The sequence below is a fragment of the Theropithecus gelada genome, chromosome 7a, assembly GCF_003255815.1.
Source record: "Theropithecus gelada isolate Dixy chromosome 7a, Tgel_1.0, whole genome shotgun sequence".
Taxonomy (NCBI): domain Eukaryota; kingdom Metazoa; phylum Chordata; class Mammalia; order Primates; family Cercopithecidae; genus Theropithecus; species Theropithecus gelada.
The window spans coordinates 42,934,289-42,958,041 of NC_037674.1; the positions used below are offsets into that span (position 1 = coordinate 42,934,289).

The 23,753-nt window shown below is 38.4% G+C and overlaps 1 protein-coding gene and 1 long non-coding RNA gene across 8 annotated transcripts in view; one reads left to right on the forward strand and one right to left on the reverse strand.

Moving 5' to 3' along the window:
* Window positions 1-23,753, forward strand: part of IQCH (IQ motif containing H) — a 258,516-nt gene that overhangs the window by 104,980 nt on the left and 129,783 nt on the right. For all 7 annotated transcript variants that reach the window (XM_025390843.1, XM_025390845.1, XM_025390849.1 and 4 more), the window contains 2 exons: window positions 11,192-11,268; window positions 13,677-13,715. In XM_025390843.1, the coding sequence (XP_025246628.1) occupies window positions 11,192-11,268; window positions 13,677-13,715 (116 nt within the window). The remainder of the gene's footprint in view (window positions 1-11,191; window positions 11,269-13,676; window positions 13,716-23,753) is intronic.
* On the reverse strand, window positions 13,840-14,107 carry LOC112628067. The gene is made up of 2 exons (XR_003120265.1): window positions 13,998-14,107; window positions 13,840-13,967 (listed from the first exon to the last, which is right to left on the reverse strand). It is a non-coding gene; the product is annotated as an uncharacterized LOC112628067 (long non-coding RNA).

The window sequence follows — 23,753 nt, forward strand, 5'->3', positions numbered from 1 at the left end:
GGAGACATCATTACAAATCCTATAGACATTTAAAGGATGCTAAGAGAACACTATAAACAACTTTATGTCTATAAGTTTGACAGCTTATATTGATGGACGAATTCTTTGAAAGACAGATACTACCTAAGCTCACTCCAGAAGAAATAGATAACCTGATTAGTCCTGTATTTATTAAAGAAATTGACTTAGTACTTAAAAACATTATAAGAAAAAAAAAATGATACCATATGGCATCACTGGTGAATTCTACCAAACAATTAAGAAAGAAATATTACCAATGTTACAGAAATTCTTCCTGAAAAATAGTATAGAGAGAAACACTTCCCAGATAATTTTATGAAGCTATCATCACCCTGATACCACAACCAAAGACTTTAGAAAAAACTACAGCCCAGTATTCTTTATGAAAATAGAGGCAAAAATCCTTCACAAAATATAGCAAATTGAATCTAGTGCATGTGCGCTCTCTCTCTACATATATATATATTTACATTTATATATATTTATATATAGATATATGTATTTATATATATATTTATAGAGAGAGAGAGATGATGTATTTTATACATATTACATCATGACCATGTGGGGTTTATCCTAGGAATGCAAGGCTGTTTCAACATTTAAATATCAATCATTATAAGTCACCATGTGAATAGACTGAAGAAGAAAAACTATATAACCATCTCAATTAAAATAAATCAACATCCATTTATATCAAAAACCCTAAGAAAATTAAGAATACACGGGAACTTCCTCAAACAGATAGATGTCTACAACTAATATCATAATAGTTTTTGAATGAATGCTTTTCACCTAAGATCAGGAACAAGACATGGTTGTGTACTCTCACCACTTCTATTCAACATTGTACTGAAGTTCCTAGCCAATGCAGTGAGGTAAGAAAAAGAAACAAAAGACATGCAGATTGGAAAGGAAGAAATAAAACTCTCTTTGCAAAGAGCATAATTACTACATAGAAACTCTCAAAGAAGCCATCACACACACACACACACACACACACAAAAGCTAGTTGAACTAGTAAGGGAGTTCAGCAAGGTTTGAGGACACAAGATTAACATACAAAAATAAATTTAATTTCAATTTGTTAGAAACGAACAATTGGAAATTGAATATTAAAAAAATACCGTTAACATAACACCAACAATTAAATACTTAGGTATAAAGCTAACAAATATTTGCAACATACGGATGCTGGATGCTATAAAACACTAATGAAAAAAATTAAAAGATGACCTAAATAAATTAGGAAGATTAGCCATGTTCATAGATTAGAAGACTCAGTATTTTTATAATTAATTTTCCCCAAATTGATCTATAAATTCAATGCAGTCCCAATCAGGATCTCAGTAAGATTTGTTGTAGATATTGAAAAGCTGATTCTAAAGTTTGCGGAAAGGCCAAGGAGCTACAATAGTTAGTACAATTTTGAAAGAGGAAAACAGCATTGGAGGACTCCTGTTACCTGAGTTAATATAAAGCTACAGTAATCAGGACTGTGTGGTATTGGCAAAAGGATAAACACAGATCAATAGAACAGAATAAAGAGTACAGAAATAGAACCATGCATACTTGGTCAATTCATTTTTAACAAAGATGCAAGGGCAATTCAATGGAGAAGGCATAATTTTTTCAACAAATTGTGCTGGAACAACTGGACATTTATATAAAAGGGAAAAAAGGAACCTTAACCCATTCCTTGTACCATACAAAAATTAACCCAAAATGGTTTTTGTTTTGTTTTGTTTTGTTTTTTTGAGACGGAGTCTTGCTCTGTTGCCCAGGCTGGAGTGCAGTGGCCGGATCTCAGCTCACTGCAAGCTCCGCCTCCCGGGTTTACGCCATTCTTGTGCCTCAGCCTCCCGAGTAGCTGGGACTACAGGCGCCCGCCACCTCGCCCGGCTAATGTTTTGTATTTTTTAGTAGAGACGGGGTTTCACCGTGTTAGCCAGGATGGTCTAGATCTTCTGACCTCGTGATCCGCCGGTCTCAGCCTCCCAAAGTGCTGGGATTACAGGCTTGAGCCACCGCGCCCGGCCCCAAAATGGTTTATAAAATTAAATATACAGCCTAAACTATAAAACTTTTGGAAAACAAAGGGGAAAATTTTTTGTGTTGTTGAGTTAGGCAAAAGTTTCTTACATACCACACCAAAGGCAAAATCCATAAAATGAAACAATGGATACATTGGACTTCATCAAAATTAAACACTTCTACTCTTTGAAACACCGTGTTAAGAAAATGAAAAGAAAAGCTATAGATTGGCCAGGCACAGTGGCTCATGCCTGTAATCCCACCACTTTGGGAGGCCGAGGTGAGTGGATCACTTGAGGTCAGGAGTTTGAGACCAGCCTGGCCAAAATGGTGAAACCCCATCTCTACTAAAAAAACAAAAATTAGCCAGGCGGTGGGTGCCTGTAATCCCAGCTGCTCGGGAGGCTGAGGCTTGAATCTGGGAGGCAGAGGTTGCAGTGAGCTGAGATTTTGCCATTGCTCCAGCGTGGGTAACAAGAGCGAGACTCCATCTTAAAAAAAAAAAAAAAAAAGACAAGCTATAGATTCAGAGTTAATATTTTAAAACAATAACTGATCATGTATTTTTATCCAGAACATATAAAGAACTTTTAAAACTCAGTAATAAGAAAACAAACAACCCAATAACAGACAAAAGATTTGAACAGACACTTTACCAAAGGAGATATATGGATGGTAAATAGATATGTGAAAGCATGCTTAACATCATTAGTCATTAGAGAAATGCAAATTAAAACCATAATGGGATACCACTACATGACGATATGGAACAACTGCAACTCTCATTCCTTGCTGGTGGGGATGCAAAATGGTACAAACACTTTGGAGAACAGTTTGGCAGATATTTATAGAGTTAAACATGTATTTACTGTATTACCCAGCAATATCACTCCTAGTTATCTATTTGCCCAAGATAAATGAAAACATATTTACACAAAAACCTGTATATGAATGTTTGTAATATATGAATGTTGCTTTATTCATAATCACCAAAAACTGGAAACCATTTAGATGTCTCTCAGCTGATGAATTGAGGTACATCCATACAATGGAGTAAAACTTGCTCTAAAAAGGAACTAATTGCTGATACATGCAACAATAAAGGTGAATCCCAAATGCATTATGCAAAGTGAAAGAAGCCAAACTCAACCTGCTACACACTACATGATTCTATTTACATGACATTTTTAGAAAATGAAACAATGAAGACAGAAAACAGATCAAGAGTTGCCTGGGGATGGAGAGAGTAGTTGATGGTAAAGGGGCATGCAGGAATTTTGGCAGGTATTGGAATTGTTTTTTTGTTTGATTGTTTGTTTGTTTGAGAATGGAGTCTTGCTCTTTCGCCCAGGTTGGAGTGCAGTGGCGTGATCTCGGCTCACTACAACCTCCGCCTCCCAGGTTCAAGCAATTCTCCTGCCTCAGCCTCCCAAGTAGCTGGGACTACAGATGCCCGCCACCACACCCGGCTAATTTTTTGTATTTTTAGTAGAGATGGAGTTTTGCCATGTTGTCCAGGATGGTCTCAATCTCCTGACCTTGTGATCCACCTGCCTCAGCTTCCCAAAGTGCTGGGATTACAGGTGTGAGCCACTGCACCTGGCCTGGAATTGTTTTATATCTTGATTGTGGTGATGGTTATATGACTTACACATTTGCCAAAACTCATAAAACTATACTAAAAAGGGTGAATTTTACTGTATGTAAGTAGTAACTCAGTAAGTCTGACTTTTAGAAGGAATATCGGGGGAGGGACACCTTCTTGACATGAAAGGAAAGCATAGGGAGCTGTACACAAAGCTGGAGAAGTGGAGTTCTAAGGAGATGGCCTGTATGCATCAAACTAGAGATGCCAGGGTCCTCCTTGAAATACTGAATTAGAGTCTTGAAGTAGATATGCTACCCATCACTGAATTCATTTCTTTTGGCTGCTGTAGAATATTCCATTTTTTTGTTTATTCGTTTATTTTACTTTAAGTTCTGAGATACATGTGCTGAACGTGCAGGTTTGTTACATAGGTATACTTGTGCCATGGTGGTTTGCTGCACCTATCAACCCATCATTTAGGTTTTAAGATCCGCATGCATTAGGTATTTGTCCTAATGCTCTCCCTCCTGCTTCCCCCAACCCCCCAACAGGCCCTGGTGTGTGATGTTCCCCTCCCTATGTCCACGTGTTCTCGTTGTTCAGCTCCCACTTATGAGTGAGAACATGCAGTGTTTGGTTTTCTGTTTCTGTGTTAGTTTGCTGAAGATGATAGTTTGAATAGACCATAGTTAATTTATCCAGTCTTCTGTTGATGAACTTCTGGGTTGATTTCAGCCTTTGGTATTGTGAACAGTGCTGCCATTCATTTTTTCACGTTTCCTACTGAGTATGCACAAGTATTTTTCTTGGTCAATAGACGTGGACTAGGTCATGGGGTAGGTGAACATTCAACTTTAGGAAGTAATGCCAAATTGTCTTTTAAAGTCATTGCATCAATTTACATTTCTACCTTCAGTGTGTAAGATACTCTGTGAATTCACATCCTTGCCAACTCTTACTATAGTTATTATATCTTCCTAGTAAATAGGAATTTTTATCATTGCACATTCTCCTTCATTATCTCTATAATTGCTTTTTAGCATAAATAGCTTTTTGTCTGTTAATATAGCCACTTCAGCTTCCTTTTGGTTATTGTTAACCTGGTATATCTTTTCTCATTTTTTTAACTTTTAATCTTTCTGTAGCCATATGTTTTAAGTCTGTCTTTTATAAAGAGTATATAGCTGAATTTTAAAAAATTCATTCTGACCATCATTATCCATTTAGCATTTACTGCATTTACAGTTATTCTAATTACTAATATATTTTGATGTATTTCTTCCATCTAGTCTATTTCTGTTTGTGCCCTGCCCTATTTTGTTGCTATTTCATTTTCTTTCCTTTATTGTCTTCTTTTGAATAGATTATTTTTCCTCATTATACTTTTATTCCTCTATTATTTTAGAATTGATACATTCCTTTTCTATTCTTATTGCAATTAGCTTGTTATTTTCACATGCATATATTACTTATCAAAGTCTACAGTTAATAAATATTTGTACTTTTTCCTTTAACAATATAAAAACCTCAGAACATTTTAACTCCATCTCCCTCCTGATGTAGAATCTGTTTTTCTTATGTATTTTAGTTGTATCTTTTAAAAAAATCCCACAAGACATTATTGTTAATGTTTTTTATGTAATCAATATTTGTTATATTAGCCAACAGATTTGTCACTGTCTTTGCTCTTCATTCATTCTTGCATCTCAGTCTTTCAATACTGCATTCATTTCCAGCTCCCTAAATTATATTCTTTAAATTTCCACTAGTACAAGCCTGTTTCTACTGGTGGTAAACTCTGTCAACTTTTATTTGCCTCAAAATGTGTTTATGTTCTGACTTTTGAAAGTTATCTTGTCAGCACATTCAATATATTATTTCATTGTTTTCTAGCAATTATATCTGCTATTGAGGAGCCTGTGGACTATTGAGGAGTCAGTGGTAAATAGTGGCTAAAATTGTGGATGAAAACAATTTGTCTTTTGTTTCCTCTCTAGCTGAAATAAGTTCTTTTTATCCTTGGTGTTCTACAGGTTCATTGTGATGCATCTAGGCATATAGGTCTTTTTATTTATCCTGCTTTGTATTTATTGGGATTCTTGAATCTGTAGACTAATGTCTTTCATCACTTCTTAGCAATCTCATCCATTATTTATATGCATTTAATAGAAAACAAGAACATCCCAGTACTTTGGGAGGCTGAGGCGGGCAGATCATGAGGTCAAGAGTTCAAGACCAGCCTGACCAAACTGGTAAAACCCCATCTCTACTAAATATACAAAAATTAGCCAGGTGTGGTGGTGCACACCTGTAATCCCAGCTACTCAGGAGGCTGAGGCAGGAGAATCACTTGAACCCTGGAGGCGGAGATTGCAGTGAGGCGAGATCGTGCCACTGCAATCCAGCCTGAGTGACAAAGTGAGACTCCGTCTCAAAAAAATAATAAAAAAAAAAAAGAAAACAAGAGCAATTGATAATAAGTGACCTAAGCCTAATTAAGCACAAGAAGACAGAAAAAAAAGCAGTAAACTAGAAAAAAAAATGAAAGGAAATAATGAAAATAAAAGCAGACATTAAGAAAGTAAAAACAAAAATGACCCAAAAGAATTAAAAATTGGCTTCTTTTTATTTTTATTTATTTATTTATGTATTTATTTTGAGACAGAGTCTCACTCTGTAGCCAAAGCTGGAGTGCAATAGCACGATCTCAGCTCACTGCAATTTCTGCCTCCAGGGCTCAAGCGATTCTCGTGCCTCAGCCTCCCGAGTAGCTGGGACTACAGGTGCGTGCCACCACGCCTGGCCAATTTTTTTGTATTTTAGTAGAGAGAGGGTTTTACCATGTTGCCCAGGGTGGTCTCAAACTCCTGAACTCAGGCAATCTGCCCACCTTGCCCTCCCAAAATGCTGGGATTACAGGCATGAGCCACTGCACCCAGTCAAAAATTGGCTTCTTTAAAATAACATAAAACAGGCAGATCTCTGACAATAATGATAAAGAGAGGAAAAATAGAAGGCACAAGTCAACACTATTAAAATGAAAAAAGTTCACTAACTATAGATATAGTAGAATTTTAAAAAAAATAGTAGGGTAACTTTATGCCAATACATTTTAAAATATGAAATGAAAAATTTCCTAGAAAAATGTAAACTACCAAAAATAACTTGAGAAAAAATAACAAACTTAAAACAATATCATTAGATAATTTGAACTGGTAGTCAAAAATCTCTGTCTTTTAAACACACACACACACACAGACACACACTCACACACTCTAATATGCCAGAGGGGAGAAGGCCTCAGGCCTTTTATAGGCAAGTTTTACCAACCTTAACAGGTCAGTTAATTCTTTTTATACTATTCCATAGGGGAAAAAAAAGAGGAAAAGCTTGTAAACTGATTTTATGGAGCTATTATAACTTTGCTACCAAAATTGAAAAAGCACAGTACAAGAAAAAATATACATAGATCAATCTTATTTAGGAACATAGAGGCAAAGATTCTGAATAAACATTAAAGTGTTCATCATAATCAAGGAAAAATGTAAGGAAAGTTCAACATCAGAAATATTTAGCAATATAGTTCACCATATTAACATATTCAAAAAGAAAAAACCTCATGATCTCAATATATACCAAAGGAAAAGAAATCATTCAATACTATTAAACATTAATGATAAGGGGAAATCCTCTGGATGGAGTAGAATAGAAGAGAATTTTCTGAACCTGATTGTTGTTATCAACCAAAGCCCTAGAGCAAAAAATACTCCTACTAGGGAAACTTTTGTAGCATTGCTTTTCTATTTCTCCATTAAAAGCAGAGACAAGCCAAGGATGCTCTTTGTTGCCACCATTTTTGTACTGAGGTCCTAGCACATGCAATAAGACAAAGTATGGAAGGAAGAGAAGAGGGAAGGAGGAAGAGAAGGGAACAGGTAGTACCAGTCAGGAATGCATATAATTATAAATATCAGAAAACTACCAGTGGCCTAAACAATGAGGAGTTTGTTTCATACACAAGAAATTGGGAAGTGAGGCGCCTAGGGATGGTGGTATTGATCAGCAGGGTTGTCATGGTGTTCTTTTTTTTAATTTTGTTTTGTTTTATTATTATACTTTAAGTTCTAGGGTACATGTGCACAGTGTGCAGGTTTGTTACATATGTATACATGTGCCATGTTGGTGTGCTGCACCCATTAACTCGTCATTTAAATTAGGTATATCTCCTAATGCTATCCCTCCTCCCTGTCCCCTCCCCACAATAGGCCCTGGTGTGTGATGTTCCCCTTCCTGTGTCCAAGTGATCTCATTGTTCAATTCCCACCTATGAGTGAGAACATGCGGTGTTTGGTTTTCTGTCCTTGCGATAGTTTGCTGAGAATGATGGTTTCCAGCTGCATCCATGTCCCTACAAAGGACACAAACTCATCCTTTTTTATGGCTGCATAGTATTCCATGGTATATATGTGCCACATTTTCTTAATTCAGTCTGTCACTGATGGACATTTGGGTTGATTCCAAGTCTTTGCTATTGTGAATAGTGCTGCAGTAAACATACATGTGCATGTGTCTTTATAGCAGCGTGATTTATAATCCTTTGGGTATATACCCAGTAATGGGATGGCTAGGTCAAATGATATTTCTAGTTCTAGATCCTTGAGGAATCGCCACACTGTTTTCCACAATGGTTTAACTAGTTTACAGTCCCACCAACAGTGTAAAAGTGTTCCTATTTCTCCACATCCTCTCCAGCACCTGTTATTTCCTGATTTTTTTAATGATTGTCATTCTAACTGGTGTGCGATGGTATCTCATTGTGGTTTTGATTTGCATCTCTCTGATGGCGAGTGATGATGAGCATTTGTTCATGTGTCTGTTGGCTGTATGAATGTCTTCTTTTGAGAAGTGTCTGTTCATATCCTTTGCCTACTTTTTGATGGGGTTGTTTGCTTTTTTCTTGTAAATTTGTTTGAGTTCTTTGTAGGTTCTGGATATTAGCCCTGTTCTTTCTACTTTACCCTCTTTGGTTCAATTTCATCCTCATGCTTGCCACCTCATGGCCATAAAATGGTTTCTGCAGCCCTGGGCCTTACATACACATTCCAGGCCAGATCAAGGGGAAAACAGTGGTGTCAGTGTCTTCCCAGAAGCCTTGGGGTGAACTTTCCCTTACATTTCACTGCTCACTGTTAGCTACAAGAAAGGCTGGGAAAGTGGATGTCCAGGGATAGGGTTAGAGCTAACATTAGGATTATAGACATACTTATACTAAATAAATACTTAGAATGATGTTATACTTATTCTAATCCTTTCACGGAAATTCTGTTCTTCCTTGTTGGATTTAAGTATATATATTTAATATTTGAGGCATACTAAAAATTTATTTATTGTTTATCTTGTTAAAATTTAACTGCATGTTCTTTTAAAAACAATTTTTTTTCTAATCTGACAATGCTAGGAGTTGGGCATATTGTCACTCTGAAAAAACTGGGGCTCTAAAATTAGTAATAACTGGCTGGGCGCGGTGGCTCATGCCTGTAATACCAGCACTTTGGGAGACCAAGGCGGGCGGATCACAAGGTCAGGAGATTGAGACCATCCTGTCTAACATGGTGAAATCCCGTCTCTACCAAAAAATACAACAAAAAAATTAGCCGGATGTGGTGGCGGGCACCTGTAGTCCCAGCTACTCGGGAGGCTGAGGCAGGAGAATGGCTTGAACCCGGGAGGCAGAGCTTGCAGTGAGCCGAGATCATGCCACTGCACTCCAGCCCAGGCGAGAGAGAGAGACTCCGTCTCAAAAAAAAAAAAATAGTAATAACTACCACAGAAGCATACAAGTTTGTCCAGAAAGACAAGGATTTTTTCCTCTACATTAACTCTGGCAAAATTTACCAAACAGATTTTTCCAGCAAGGAAATTGAGTAGCAAAATAGGCAGTGCATTAGGATACAGTTTTGTAAACATGCAGACACATTCTTCAAATGCATGTGTCTCATAAAATCCAAGGCTACAAGAAATTATAATTTAGTGATAGCATTTCTGCAGACAACTAAGAAAATTCTTATTGATATCATTAACTGTGGATTAGCCATGTGAAATTACTTATCCTTGAGATCTTTATCCTACCAAATTATATTAAAATTTTACTAAAATCCTTTAAAAGTTATGCCCACTTGAAAATTTCTCAGCTGCTATTTTGTTTGAACATGAGAATTTAGCCATAAATCTCACTTGTCTGAAGAACCTGAAAGCTAAACAAAAATTGTACTGAGTCTGCAGACAATAGGAATAACAAATTTTACTGGTGAATCTGTGGAGTCAAAGCAGGCTGAACACAGGATGTGGACTTACCTTCAGAAGTGGGAGAGCAAACTCCAAAGTGGACACCAGGGAAGGAGAGCATAGAACTGAAGGCAAAAACTATAGCCTTAAAATGGGGTCTTCATACACTACTGGCCAGGGGAGAGTGAGGACTTCAAGTCACAGGGAAGCTTGCCGGAAGCCAGGGAAACCAGAGGAGTGTAAAAATGAGTTGATCAAATGCAACAAATAAATCCCTTTTGTGAAGGTGAGTTTCACTGAAAAGGCTCTGCAATTTTTCCTACTTTTTAAAAAAGAGCTGAAGATATTCCTTGCAGCTCAGTTGAGGCAATCTAAGAGAACCAAGTCCTCAAAGTGAGATTCTAAATTATGTATTGATATCCTTTACTACTGTGCTGTTTTTGATCAATATCTGTCAATTCCTTCTAAGATTGTTATAGAAAACTGACAGAAAAGGGGGTTGAGTTGAAGGAATTGAGCTGAAAGAAGCCTCACTTCTTTTATTCAATTAACCATTTAAATAAATTATTTGTTCTCTTTCTTGGGAAGAGTATTATAAGGATTCTTCTCCCCTGAGAATGTCAGACGTGGGCTTTTGGTAAAGGGCAGTCAGGTTTGCTGCCAGGCAGTAGGAGAGATGTGATTGAGACAGCATTGTCTAGCATGTGGACCCATTCTTCCTCAACCGTGGACTAGGTGTGTTCTCTAAAAGTTGCTGCTTATAGACTTAACTAATTTCAAAAATAATCTTTATGATGCTTTTCACTTGTATCACTTCCCTCAGTCATTTAAATTTTTTAGAATCTTTTTTTTTACACAATAGAATAGTCCATATGTAGCTATGTTAAATCACCTTTTACATGAACCTGGGAATCTGGCTATTTAAAGAAATCTTCTAACAAAGCATTCTATAAGAGAGATATTACTCTCCAATTTGCCTGCTTTTGAAATGTACCTGCTTTTAAAATTTGCCCTTTTATCTAGGCAGTTTGCATAAGGCAGGCTGACCTTATATTCTAATAGAACTGTTGCCCTCCCATGCTCTTGGCTTCCTTTTGAAGTCAGTGATCATAGCTGTTTCACTGAATGATACAGAAAGAAAGGTAGTGAGTGCACAGTGGGTGACAGAGCCATTTGACTTTCAAGGTACAAACCCAATAGCATCCAACCAGTGACTCAGCCTCTTCTTCTGGAAAAGATAACATGTACTGTCTTCATCCACAGCCACTTTCACTGTACCTCGGGAACCACCGCCACCTCCAGCAGAGGTGAAGTTCTTTCCCAAGAAACACAGTTCAAAGGTATTCATATTCCTCACTACAGAAAGAAAATTGTTCTTATTTACAACATTTTCGGTGAGATTTTTGGTGATTTACATATGTTATTGAGTTGTACCTTCAACCTAGAAATAAGTGCTATTTCAGCTGTTGCTGGTATGCATTTGACTTTCAAAAGGGGAATTGTACAAGTCAACTCTAGCATAATGTTATTGGTGGAGTCTAAAAAATTCAATCATGTTGCATCATTGCAAGATTAACTAAATGACTGGGTCAACTTCTAATACTAACTGGTCAGGAGTCCAGTAGCTATTGCTTTGTATCCAAATTTGTGTGGTATAGGATGTCTTATTGTGAGGTTCTACTGTATTTCATTTGTCTTTAAATACAGTTTAAAAAGGCAAGATCTTCAAATATAGAATACCTTAATGAAGCAGGGGAAAGAATTCTGCATTATTATTATTATTATTATTATTATTATTATTTCGAGACAGAGTCTCACTCTGTCGCCCAGGCTGGAGTGCAGTGGCACAATGTCGACTCACTGCAACCTCTGCCTCCTGGGTTCAAGTGATTCTCATGTCTCAGACTCCCAGGAAGCTGGGATTACAGGGCCTACCATCATGCCCGGCAAATTTTTGTATTTTTAGTGGAGACGGGGGGTTTCACCATTTTGGCCAGGCTGGTCTCAAACTCCTGACCTCAAGTCACCCATCTGCCTCGGCCTCCCAAAGTGCTGGGATTATAGGCATGAGCCACCACGCCTGGCCTTTTTTTTTTTTTTTTTTTAATCATCATGTGGCACTTCCTTTTCTTTTTCTTTTTCTTTTTTTTTTTTGAGATGGAGTCTTGCTCTGTCACCCAGGCTGGCGCAATCTCAGCTCACTGCAACCTCTGGCTCCCAGATTCAAGCGATTCTCATGCCTCAGCATCCCTAGTAGCTGGGATTACAGGCATGTACCACCACTCCCGGCTAATTTTTTGTATTTTTAGTGAAGACAGGGTTTCTCTATGTTGGCCAGGCTAGTCTCGAACTCCTGGCCTCAAGTGGTCCACCTGCCTTGGCCTCCCAAAATGCTGGGTTTGTGGGCATGAGCCACCACACTGGGCCAAATTCTGTATTCTTTAACATTAACTCCTCACAGTACAATCTAATTCATTCTTATGGAGAGTCCCCCAGTTTCAATGTGCTGGACTTTTGTACCTTGCTTTCTTATGTTTATGGGCTGCAGATAGACTTGTGATTTTTGAAACTTTTCACCACAGAAAGGAGAGAGCTGGCGCTGTCTTTTTCTGGCTTACCTTATGTGGAAAGTGGTCATGTTTTCAGCTGCTCTCATAAGAAAAAAGGAGAAATTGAAGAGTGGCACAAGAGAAATTAATCCTAGACTGCTACCTGCTCTTCCCAGACTTTCATCTTTCAATACTGAAATCATCAAGAGGTTTCACTGTATTTTCAGCACTGGTGGGCTGTGTCCCCTTAAGAGATTTCCAGGCTATTTATGTAGCAGCATGTCATGTGACACCCCAGTTGCCATGGCAAATATTTGTGTTTCATGAAAAATGTGAGTAAAGAAAATCAATGTAAATGGCCAAATCCCAAGACAGACAGGCCTTCAGGCGAGTGTTTGGCCTGCACCATTATTGTTTCAAATTCAGCTGTTTAACAGGCTGTGAGAAGGCCATGGGCTAATGTGCATAATAGGAACAGGCGGAGGCACCTGTTTTGATTCTCACCCTGTTGGAGTGCTCAGGTCCCACAGTTTTATAGATAACAGATCTACAGGTAATACAAATATTATGACTAGGTTGTAGCCAGTAAATGGTTTACCTCAAAAAAATAGTTTTAAATAATGACATATTTTCTGAATGCTAATGAGCCTTGGCTTTAATTTCCTCTATTGACTTCACAAAGCTCTCCCCGACTGCTGGAAACAGTAATATTTAATGACTTTTTCCTGTGGTCCGAGATTGGTACAGCATTTCTAAACTGACTCTTCAATGGTAAATGTAATTTTTCATATATTTTGTGGGAAGTGTCCTGGGCATGGAAGTTAAAAGGAAGAAGGACTTCAGTGTGCCATGCCTCGTGATAGAGCCAGTACAGACCTTTGATCAGACTCCACCACAAAGCAGTGTGGTGCCACACTAGTGTCCCCTAGAAGTGGGACTTGGCTTCTGATTATAGTTGTTTTTGTAAATATTTGCTTAGTCAAACTCTTCAAAGCAAACGGGGCTTGGCAAACAGAGCATTGTTGTCAGTGTGGGAAAGGTCTTTCTAATTATTAGCTCCTGCCTGCGTGGAAAGAGAGAACAGGCTGACCCAGCAGGGAAAGTGGGGAAAGGAGTGAGGCCCTGAGCCTTCTATTTGTTTTGTAAAATTGCCCATGAGAGTCGTTTTGATTTAAACTGTGTCTCGTTCTTCATTGTAGGGGAAAAGCAGAAGGCCAAGAGGACATCATGATAGGAAGGTCTGTAATTTGTGTGACTAGTTTTAATTTAGGGTCTGTCACCTGATGTCCCTTCCTTTTGCTGCAGGGCAAAAGTATGGGTGACTGCTTGACAGCTGGAGATGGCAACAAAAGTTCATGCTTCTTTTTTTTTTTTTTTTTTTCACCACCATATCAAATTTATTATTCCAATGGCACTAGTACAGCTGGAGGTGCTCATGGTGACACCGCACAGGACTTCCTGCCTGCTAGAAATCATCTACCCGCTTGTTCCTTTCTCCTTTCTGGGGCAAAAGCCACTACGGGCCATTTACCCAAATAAACCTCTTAATGCGTTTGTTAAAATTTGTTTGGACATCTGAGTTTCCCTCTGAAGAAATGGAAAAAGTGTTGGGTGTCCCATCCCACCTCCCCCTCCCTGACCAGCCCGGTAAAAGTCCCTGCTAAGAGGGCGTGTCTGCTGCCTCTGGACTCTGGAAATAAATATCGCTTCTTCTTTTATAAAAGAAATTAGATCATGGTTTCAGAGAAAAAAATTTTAAAAAAACATGGTTCATTTAAAGTGAAAACCCTTTTTTGCCTTCTTTTGGGACTGAATTACTTCTCAGGCTTCAGTCCAAATGACTTAGCATCCTTAAAATTTGGCTGAATCACATCAATCTTCAACCTCAATCACAGATTTTCATCTTTTAAAAGTACACTTAAAAAGAAATAAAATGTGAAAAATAAATGCAGTTGTTCCCCAGCACGTGCTTGTATGTGTGCACGCATATAGGATGCACACACACATGCAGCATATTGCGTGTATGCTGTAGTAAAGATGGGATTTAGAGTTAAGCTAATCCTAACAACTAAGGTAACAAAAATATTGGAAGAACGAAATAGCCCCCACAATATGGCAAGTACATGCCAGCAAGGAACATTCCAGAAAGTCATGCATGGGTAATAAAAGTCCTGAACTTGAAGTAGGAATGCACCGGATTCTCCTTTGAGCAAGTCACTTTACTTCTCTGCTCTTCACTTTCCTCCTCTGACAAATGAGGACGATACCTTCCTTCACATAGGGTTGCTGCAAGGATCAGATGCGTTAATGTGTGTGAAAGTGTTTTGGAAAAGTACTTGTTATCATGACTCATTGGTCCATTATTAAGAGCATCTTCTAGGCCTCCCTTTCTTGGTGATCTTCTTATCAGTAAGAATTTCACGGGGATCTTAGCCATCTGCTTTCAAGGAAAAAGAGCCCGCCTTTGGGGTCACATTTTATTCCTGCAGAGCTGTGCCTAGATAGAGCTGTATTTACATCAATGATTATATACAGTCCCTCTGTACCTAGACAGATTGCTCCTTAGTAAACTAATCAGTGCAATTAGATCCTTCATCTTGCTTCCTTTGATGTCTTACTGTGAGAAAAGTGTGAGCTTGATTTGCAGGTTAAAAACAGGATGTGTTTACAAACACTAAGGCATTATTTATCTGGAATATTTGTAACTGCTAATGTTGACTGAGCATGTCCTGCATGCATGGCACTAAGCATCTTTCATACCCAATGAACCCTCATAGCAGGCAGAACCTATGTGCTGCAGTTGTCCCCAGGCCCACTCAGTTGGCAAAAGGGTGCAAAGGATCCAGCTGACAGAGTGAAGCTCCAGAGTTTGTGCTCTCTGCACGTTCCAGGTTATGAATGCTTCCACATGGGTCAGTTTTTCAAATACTACTACTACTGCTCACAAATAGTGTTACTACGGCTGCCACTGCTGCTGCTACTGCTACTTGCAGCTAACATGTACTGAGTGCTTACTCTTTGCCGGGCTCTGTTCCTAATGTCTTAAGTGGATTATCTCACTTAGTTTTCACAGGATTTCTGTGCAGTAGGCACTATTATCATTCAATTAGTCATCCAATTAGTAAATGACAGAGCCAGCATACAACACTGGACTATGTAACTACCAGAGCCCCAAAGCATTGGGGAAATTTTTATAAATCTCAATCATTTTTTACAGAAACATATTACACTTAATACATTTCCAAAATATATTACATTTCTGCCTAACTAATATAATGTAATATTTTCTCTATTCAATATCATGTATACAGGTAATCAGTTTCTGTGTCCTTTACTGTTTCCTTCAATAACAGACAGCAGTGATCACCTTTGTTGCTGTGTCTGCTTTCATCAGCTCCGACTTTAACAGCCTTTTCTATCATATAGCTCAGTTAACCAAACCCAGTTTAAGAAGTTGAATAAGTTTAAGTCATTCAGGCTCTACACAGGATCCGAAGAATAAAATAAAAAACGATAGTAGAGTTTGTCATAGTTATTTCGATAAATCTGAGGCATCTTTATTTTCAAGAATCTAGTTCAAAGGTTTGAGGTTGTTAAAATTTTCCTATCAGCAAATACATCTTTTTATTTAAGGCAAGCATAAAAATTATGTTAAGATTCACTTAATTTTAATTTATATTTTGATAATAAAAATCTATTTTATGGATAAAACAAGCAAACAAATATTTATTCTACTATAGGAGTACAGACCAAATTCATGAGTGTGTTTGCTTCTGGGAACAGGGAGAAAGGGGAAGGAGAGTGAAAAGAAATACAGAGAGGATGTTAACTTTGTATATATATAACATACACACATATATGCACACACCACACACACACACACACACACACTTTTATATATACAGCAAAGAAGACGAAAAATTAAACAAAAATGTGTCCGTGGTAGTTTTTTATATTAATCTCTATACTTCTCTGTGTGTTTAAAACTTTTCCAAAACATTTCCAAATTAAAAAAATGCAAATTGAAGAAAAATATAATAGAAAATCCTATTTCCCAAGCCATCCCTCCATTGTAAAATTTATTTTGGTGTAGAAAGAATAGGTTTGGGTGATAACATTGTAATCTCAAATTTGGGATCTCACTTCTCTTAGTCATTCTTTTCAATTGTTACTTTCTTTAGTATTTTCCCAACATATACTTCTGATCCTTTCATTAGAAAACTGTAATTATTTTATGGGTGAGTCAGCTGAAATATTTTAATCAGGCAATATGTGTGACATTAAACATATCACTGCCCCATCTGCTCTCATTTCCCCCTATCTGTATACAAAGAAGATTGGATCCAATCAGTATTTTTAAGGGGCTTCCATATCCTCACCCTACAACCCCAGGGAATCCTCACCCCACAACCCCAGGGAATCCTCACCCCACAGCCCAAGAGAAAGAAGAGAAGCAAAAGCTCCTATCAGTGAGGGGCTCTAGGCCCCTATAGCCACAACACCTGGGTTTTCTATTTTACCTCTTTACCATCAAACTATATAGTATTTGAACAAAATGTTTGAGGCTTTAAAATGTATGCTTTCAAAACCACTAGATGATATCTAGCGGCAGTTTTGGCTTTAACATGTCATATCTGGTGGGGGAATAAGCCTACTTCTTAAAGGGCACAGGGTGCCTCCCTGGTTCACTTTGCTCCCAAAACAGTTTAGTCTCCTTTCTTATCTTGCCCTAAAGGGTTGGAGAGAGGGCAGGTCTTAAGAGAATTAGAGCTCTGCAACCTGGTGATACAAAATGAGATTCAAAAGCAAGTCCAAAGCTATTTTTTTCTCTTTTAGACTCATTTTCTCTCATAAAACCTCATTTAACTTACCATCTTAAAGGAAGAAGAGAAAAGAAAAATCCAGACACGAAAAAAAAAAAAAAAAAAAAAAAAAAAACCTTTTGGAATTTTTTTTAAAAAAAACAAACCTTGATTTTTTTTTATTTTTTTATTTTTTTATTTTTTTGTTAATGGAGTCTTGCTCTCTTACCCAGGCTGGAGTGCAGTGGCACAATCTCGGCTCACTGCCACCTCTGCCTCCTAAGTTCAAGTGATTCTCCTGCCTCAGCCTCCCAAGTAAGTAGGACTAGAGGTGTGCACCACCACACCCAGCTAATTTTTATTTATTTATTTATTTTTAGTAGAAACGGCGTTTCCCCGTGTTGGTCAGGCTGGTCTCGAACTCCTGACCTCAAATGATCTGCCCACCTCAACCTCCCAAAGTGCTGGGATTACAGGCGTGAGCCACCGTGCCCAGCCTAATTTTTATTTTTTCAACTTTTAGGTTCAGAAGTACATATGCAGGTTTGTTACATAGGTATTAATAAGTTGTGTGTCATGGGGATTTGGTGTACAGATTATTTCATCACCCAGGTAATAAGCATAGTACCCAATAGGTCGTTTTTGGATCCTCACCCTCTTCCCAGCCTCCACCCTCAAGTAGGCCCCTGTGTCATTCCCTTCTTTGTGTCCACGTGTACTCAATGTTTAGTTCCCACTTATAAGTGAGAATATGCAGTATTTGGTTTTCTGTTCCTGTGTTATTTTCCCTAGGATAATAGCCTCCAGCTCCATCCATGTTGCTTCAAATAACATGACCTCTTTCTTTTCTGTGGCTGCATAGTATTCCATGGTATATGTGTACCACATCGTCTTTAACCAGTCTACTGTTGATGATAATTTAGATTGATTCCATGTCTTTGCTATTGTGAATAGTGCTGCAGTGAACATAACACATGAATGTGTCTTTACAGTAGAATGATTTATAGTCCTTTGGGTATATCCCAATAATGGGATTGCTGGGTCGAATGGTAATTCTGTTTTAAGTTCTTTGAGAAGTCACTAAACTGCTTTCTACAATGGCTGAACTAATTTACATTCCCACTGGCAGTGTATGAGCATTCCCTTTTCTCTGCAACCTCACCAGCATCTGTTATTTTTTGACCTTTTATAATGGTCGTTCTGACTGGTTTGAGATGGTATCTCATTGTGGTTTTGATTTGCATGTAGAATCTTTTAAAAACAGTTACCATTTTCTGTAATTCATTAGAAATTGCCATCCTCACCTATGCATTTTCATCATTAAACTTTCCAAATGAATTGAAATTATGTAGTTTTATTTGCCAAATAATTTTTTCGGAATTCTTGCAAAACAATTTTTCTTGTAATTACCGAGAAAAACTATAAGGATTGTGTTTACTACTCTTCATAGCATTGTCTAACTGAACATTTTTATTACATGTAATTAATAATTTCACTTATATACAACAGAAAAAAAGGTTAAATTATCAGCCAACAAGATAACCTTTATTTTTTCACTTTATCTCTTTCATTGATCAAATTGTGACCTGATCATTCATAGAAAATTTGGAAAATTCAGAAAAGAGAAAAAAGTATAGAAGGATTTTTTCCCCATATCACAATCCTTTGGTACTATTTAAACTTTGGCATATTCTTTGTTGGTATTATACTGTATATTCAACTGTAATTTTACTCTTTTCATCTAACAATTTATCATAAACCTTTACATATATGATTTTAAATTCATAAAACATTTTTAGTGGCTTTATAATATTCTTTATTAAAGATATACCATAATTTTCTTATTCATCCTATTGCTTGACATTAAATTATAAATGTTACATTATTAATAAACAATTGTTGTTGTTTTTGTTTTGAGATGCGGTCTCTCTCTGTCACCTAGTCTGGAGTACAGTGGCATGATCGTGGCTCACTGCAGCCTTGACCTGCCGGGGCTCAAGCAATCCTCCCACCTCACCCTCCTGAGTCGCTGGGACTATAGGCATGTGCCACCACGCCCAGCTATTTTTTTTTTTTTTTTTTTTGCATTTCTTTGTAGAGATGGGGTTTTACCATGTTGCCCAGGCTGGTCTTGAACTCCTGGGCTCAAGCGATCCACCTGCCTTGACCTCCCAAAGTGCTGGGATTACAGGCATGAGCCACCACACCTGGCCTGTGGAACTTCTTGATCGAAGGGTATGGACATTTTTGTATCTCAGTAGCCAAACTTTGCATTAGTGCTCCAAAACTCAAGCTACAAGTTTGCAGATAACTTGTGTGAACATGGAACAGCTTTGTACTGTGAACCCAGTCCAACTGGCTATAAGCTTAAATTTTAGTATTCATTCATACTTTCATTCATTCATTCATACATTCATACATTCATTCATTCAACTAATCCTTTTTGACCTTTACCATGTGCCAGGCAGTGTACTAGATAGGCACTGGGGACACAGCAATGAACAAAGCAAACCTAGTCCTTGCCCTCTTGAGATTTATATTCTAGTGAGAGAGGCAATAATCAGATACTGAATATAACATCAAAGAGTGAGATAAGTGCTATGAAGAAAAATAAACCAGAATACATATGTAGGTATAGAAGCCATGCGCGGTGGCTCACGCCTGTAATCCCAGCACTTTGGGAGGTCGTGGCCGGCAGATCACTTGAGGTCAGGAGTTCAAGACCAGCCTGGACAACATGGTGAAACCCTATCTCTACTAAAAATACAAAAATTAGCTGGGCGTGGTGCCGCATGCCTGTAATCCTGGCTGCTTGGGAAGCTGAGGCAGGAAAATCACTTGAACCTGGGAGGTAGAGGTTGCAGCAAACAGAGATTGTACCACTGCACTCCAGCCTGGGCAACAGAGGAAGACTCTGTCTCAAAAACAAAACAAGAACACGTATATAGGTATAGAGAGTATGACAAGGTAGAGCTCTGTAGAAATTCTGCAAGTATTCTTTAGTGATCTGTGATCAAGGAACTTACTAGACCCACATTTTTCTCAGGAAAATTGGAATGTCAAGCTTTACTTTGGTGATAATAGCAGTCCTTTTTGAGGCTTGCTCTTTTTCCTATACATGTCGAGAAAATGATGATGTGTCTTTGCTCAGAGATCTGGGAATCTAGGCTGCTTTTGATTCCCATCCTGTCAGGCTTCCTGTCCACATCCCCAGCAGGTTCAACCCATCCATCATCATTGTCCCCAGTGGAGACTCCAATTTCTTGGAGAATATTAGAGGTATAACAGAAAAGATGAAATCAATGCAGCATTAAAATGAAATGTGTCTGTAGAAGGAAATTTCACATTTGACTGAAAATAGACCATCTATTTAGAAAATCTTCTTGATTCTGTTCTGTTTGATCTTCAACCAGATTTTGATCCATCGTGTGTTTTTGTTCCATGAGGATGCATCAAAGGACAAGGATTTTTCTCCTCAGGAAGTGTTTCAGAGTTCAGGAAGACTCATTTGAATAAAGATACCTTTCAAAGCAATTGCAGAAATTATTTCTAGAAAATTGCTGCTGATCTGAGTGGCCTTTGCACTCAAGTCTCTTCTTTTAAATGTCTCTGCTCGATGAGTTCTGTTTTTGCCTTTTATTCTTTGTAAAGGTTAAGGACTCTGACTTTCACTTTTAATTGGCACTTACGGATTACTTAGACAATTTCTTGGTACTAAGAACTGAGAGCCATTGACTTGCAGACCCCAGAATACTGGAATATCACTCTTTGGGGTTCTCTTCTCATGACCACCTTTACCAATAGGTGGTGTGGGCAGCCGTTCATCTATTTTGATTTCAGAGTTACTAGAAAGAGTTTTCTATCTAAAAAATAGAATAGGAAAAAAAAATCCCCCAGGTCTTTTTCATGGTGCATAAAGTGATGCCATTGGAGATAGTTGCCTTTGATTTGATGGCTTTACTGGCTCCAGAAGTTTATTAAAAAACCAATACCCCTGGAGGGGTGACACATTAAGTCAGAGAGGCATAGGGTATCAAAATTAGAAGTGCCTTGAGTGATCTCTTAATGGAAACTGAAACCCACGGAATTGGTTTCCCAAGGCCACAGAGGAAGGTGATAACAGACTAGATTCTGGGTCTTCTTGCTTCCGATACACCACACCATGTTATGTTCATTAGCACATTGATAGGAATTAGTTTAACAAATTGCTTTCCAGCCTATCAAATAAGAAAAAATGAGCTGAGTGCAGTGGCTCATGCCTGTAACCCCAGCACTTTGGGAGGCTGGGGTGGGTGGATCGCTTGAGGCCAGGAGTTCAAGACCAGCCTGGGGAAGATAGCGAGACCCCTATCTCTACCAAAAAAAAAAAAAAGTACAGAAATTAGATGGGCGTCATGATGTGTGCCGGTAGTTCCACCTACTCGGGAAGCTGAGGTGGGAGGATCACTTGTGCCCAGGAGTTTGAGGCTGCAGCGGGCTATGATCATACCACTGCACTCCAGCCTGGATGACACAGGGAGACCTTGTCTCTAAAAATAATAATTATCATTCAGTTTTTTAAAAAGCAAAAGAAAAAACCAGCAGATCAAGGCCAGGTTGGCTCTGACATACAAGGTGGTAGAAGGAAGGCTAAGAAGAGCACAGCTTAGTAAGGGTCCATATGGAGAGTTCTAGACAGTTTAGGCTGTGGGCACTGGTGGTATGGGGGCAGGGGTCAGCACGGGGTAGGGTGTGGAAGAAAAAGCACCCAATGGGAAGGAAGAGGGGCTGATGAAAGGAAAGGGAAGAGTAGCAAAGACACACTTCTTATAGCACTTATTCTCCTTCCTTTGGTTATATATGGATTTGGGTTGTTTAGGAACAGAATTTTGTCATATAGTAACAAAAATACTGTCTTGGAAATGAAGAAGATCCACCAACTAGCTTTGTGATTTTGGGCAAGTCATTTAACCTCTCTGAGCCTCAGTTTCCTTCTCTATAGTAAAAACCACATTGACTAGGGTTAAGGCACTGTTAAAGGTTCTTGACACATACTGTAATCATCACAGCAGCTCTGCAGGGACCTCTCATTTTTACAGATAAGGAAAATTTAGGTTCAGAGGGTGTAGTAACTTGCCCAAGAGTATGTAGCACATATTGGCAAAGCTTGGATTTGAACCCAGGTTAGTTGGACTTAAGGCCAAGGCTAATTTCCCTGGGCCCATAATAACCTATTGAGAAAAAGGCAAGGCCAGTGACCTTCAAGTTCCCTCGTCCTCTAAAATTCAGGCCTGTGACTATGCTGAATTCCAGACCCCTGATTAGGTCAGCTACTCTCTCTGAATATCATGTACATATTTTGAACAGTTCTAGCCAGCTGAGGTCCTGATGTTTATTCTATAGGAAGCTCAACACATTGTGGACCCTGAACACAATTTAAAAGCAGGGTCAGACAAATAGCATCCCTGGTCTTTGGGAAAGAATAAGGACTCCATCTCTGAGGGACATTCCATTCACATTCTAAATCCAAACTCACATTTAGAGCCATAAGGTGCAGGAAGAACTTACTCTTTTTCACACAGTGCAATTGCCTGGGCTAATTACTAATGGATATGTTTGGGTATTTGAGAAACTGAACATTGGCTTTTAGTTTCAGAAGGAATTTAGTCTATCCTTCTAGGCAATGGAATGATTATCATTCTCTAAAGATGATATCCATGTGGTATTATCCCAAATACTTGGCCATTTGCCACTATGAGATCCTGCTTGTATCCGATTATGGATCCAGTTTAACGCCACACCCACATACTGTCCACATAAATGAAAAGAACATTTTTCATAAAGACATTTGTCTTAGAAATGTGATTTTCTTTGTAGTGGTTATTTCTAAATTTTATTTATTTATTTATTTGAGAGACAGGGTCTCAATCTGTCACCCAGGCTGGAGTGCAGTGGTGTGATTATAGCTCACTGCAGCCTCAAACTCTTGGGCTCAAGCGATCCTCTCACCTCGGCCTTCCAAGTAGCTGGGACTACAGGTGTGCACCACCACACCCAGCTAGTATTTCTGAATTTCAGAATGCAACACTGGGTCTATCTTTTTTGCTTAACATCTGTGACCTACTAACATATGTAATCATCATCCTGCTTTCCTGTTTTTTGTTTTGGATTTAGAATTTTGCCTAAAGAACTACTCCAGAAACTCTCAAAGTTATCTGATTAGCGATTACACTTTGCAAACGAAGAACATTTCCCAGCTAGTTAGTTAGAGCAAGATGCTAATAATTAGGCCACAGGTTTGGACTTTGTGTGGGCCAGTTAGTAAATACAGGCATCTTGCAAAGGTATGATTGTGACCCAAGAAGGACCAGGTGAGAATACAGTGTTTTGACAGAAATCCTTCTTGGCTAGAAGGAAAAAAAAATGCCTTAAAGTCAGTAATATCATATTGGGATTACAGCACGTCTTTAAAAAGGAAGGAAAGGGAGAGGGAAG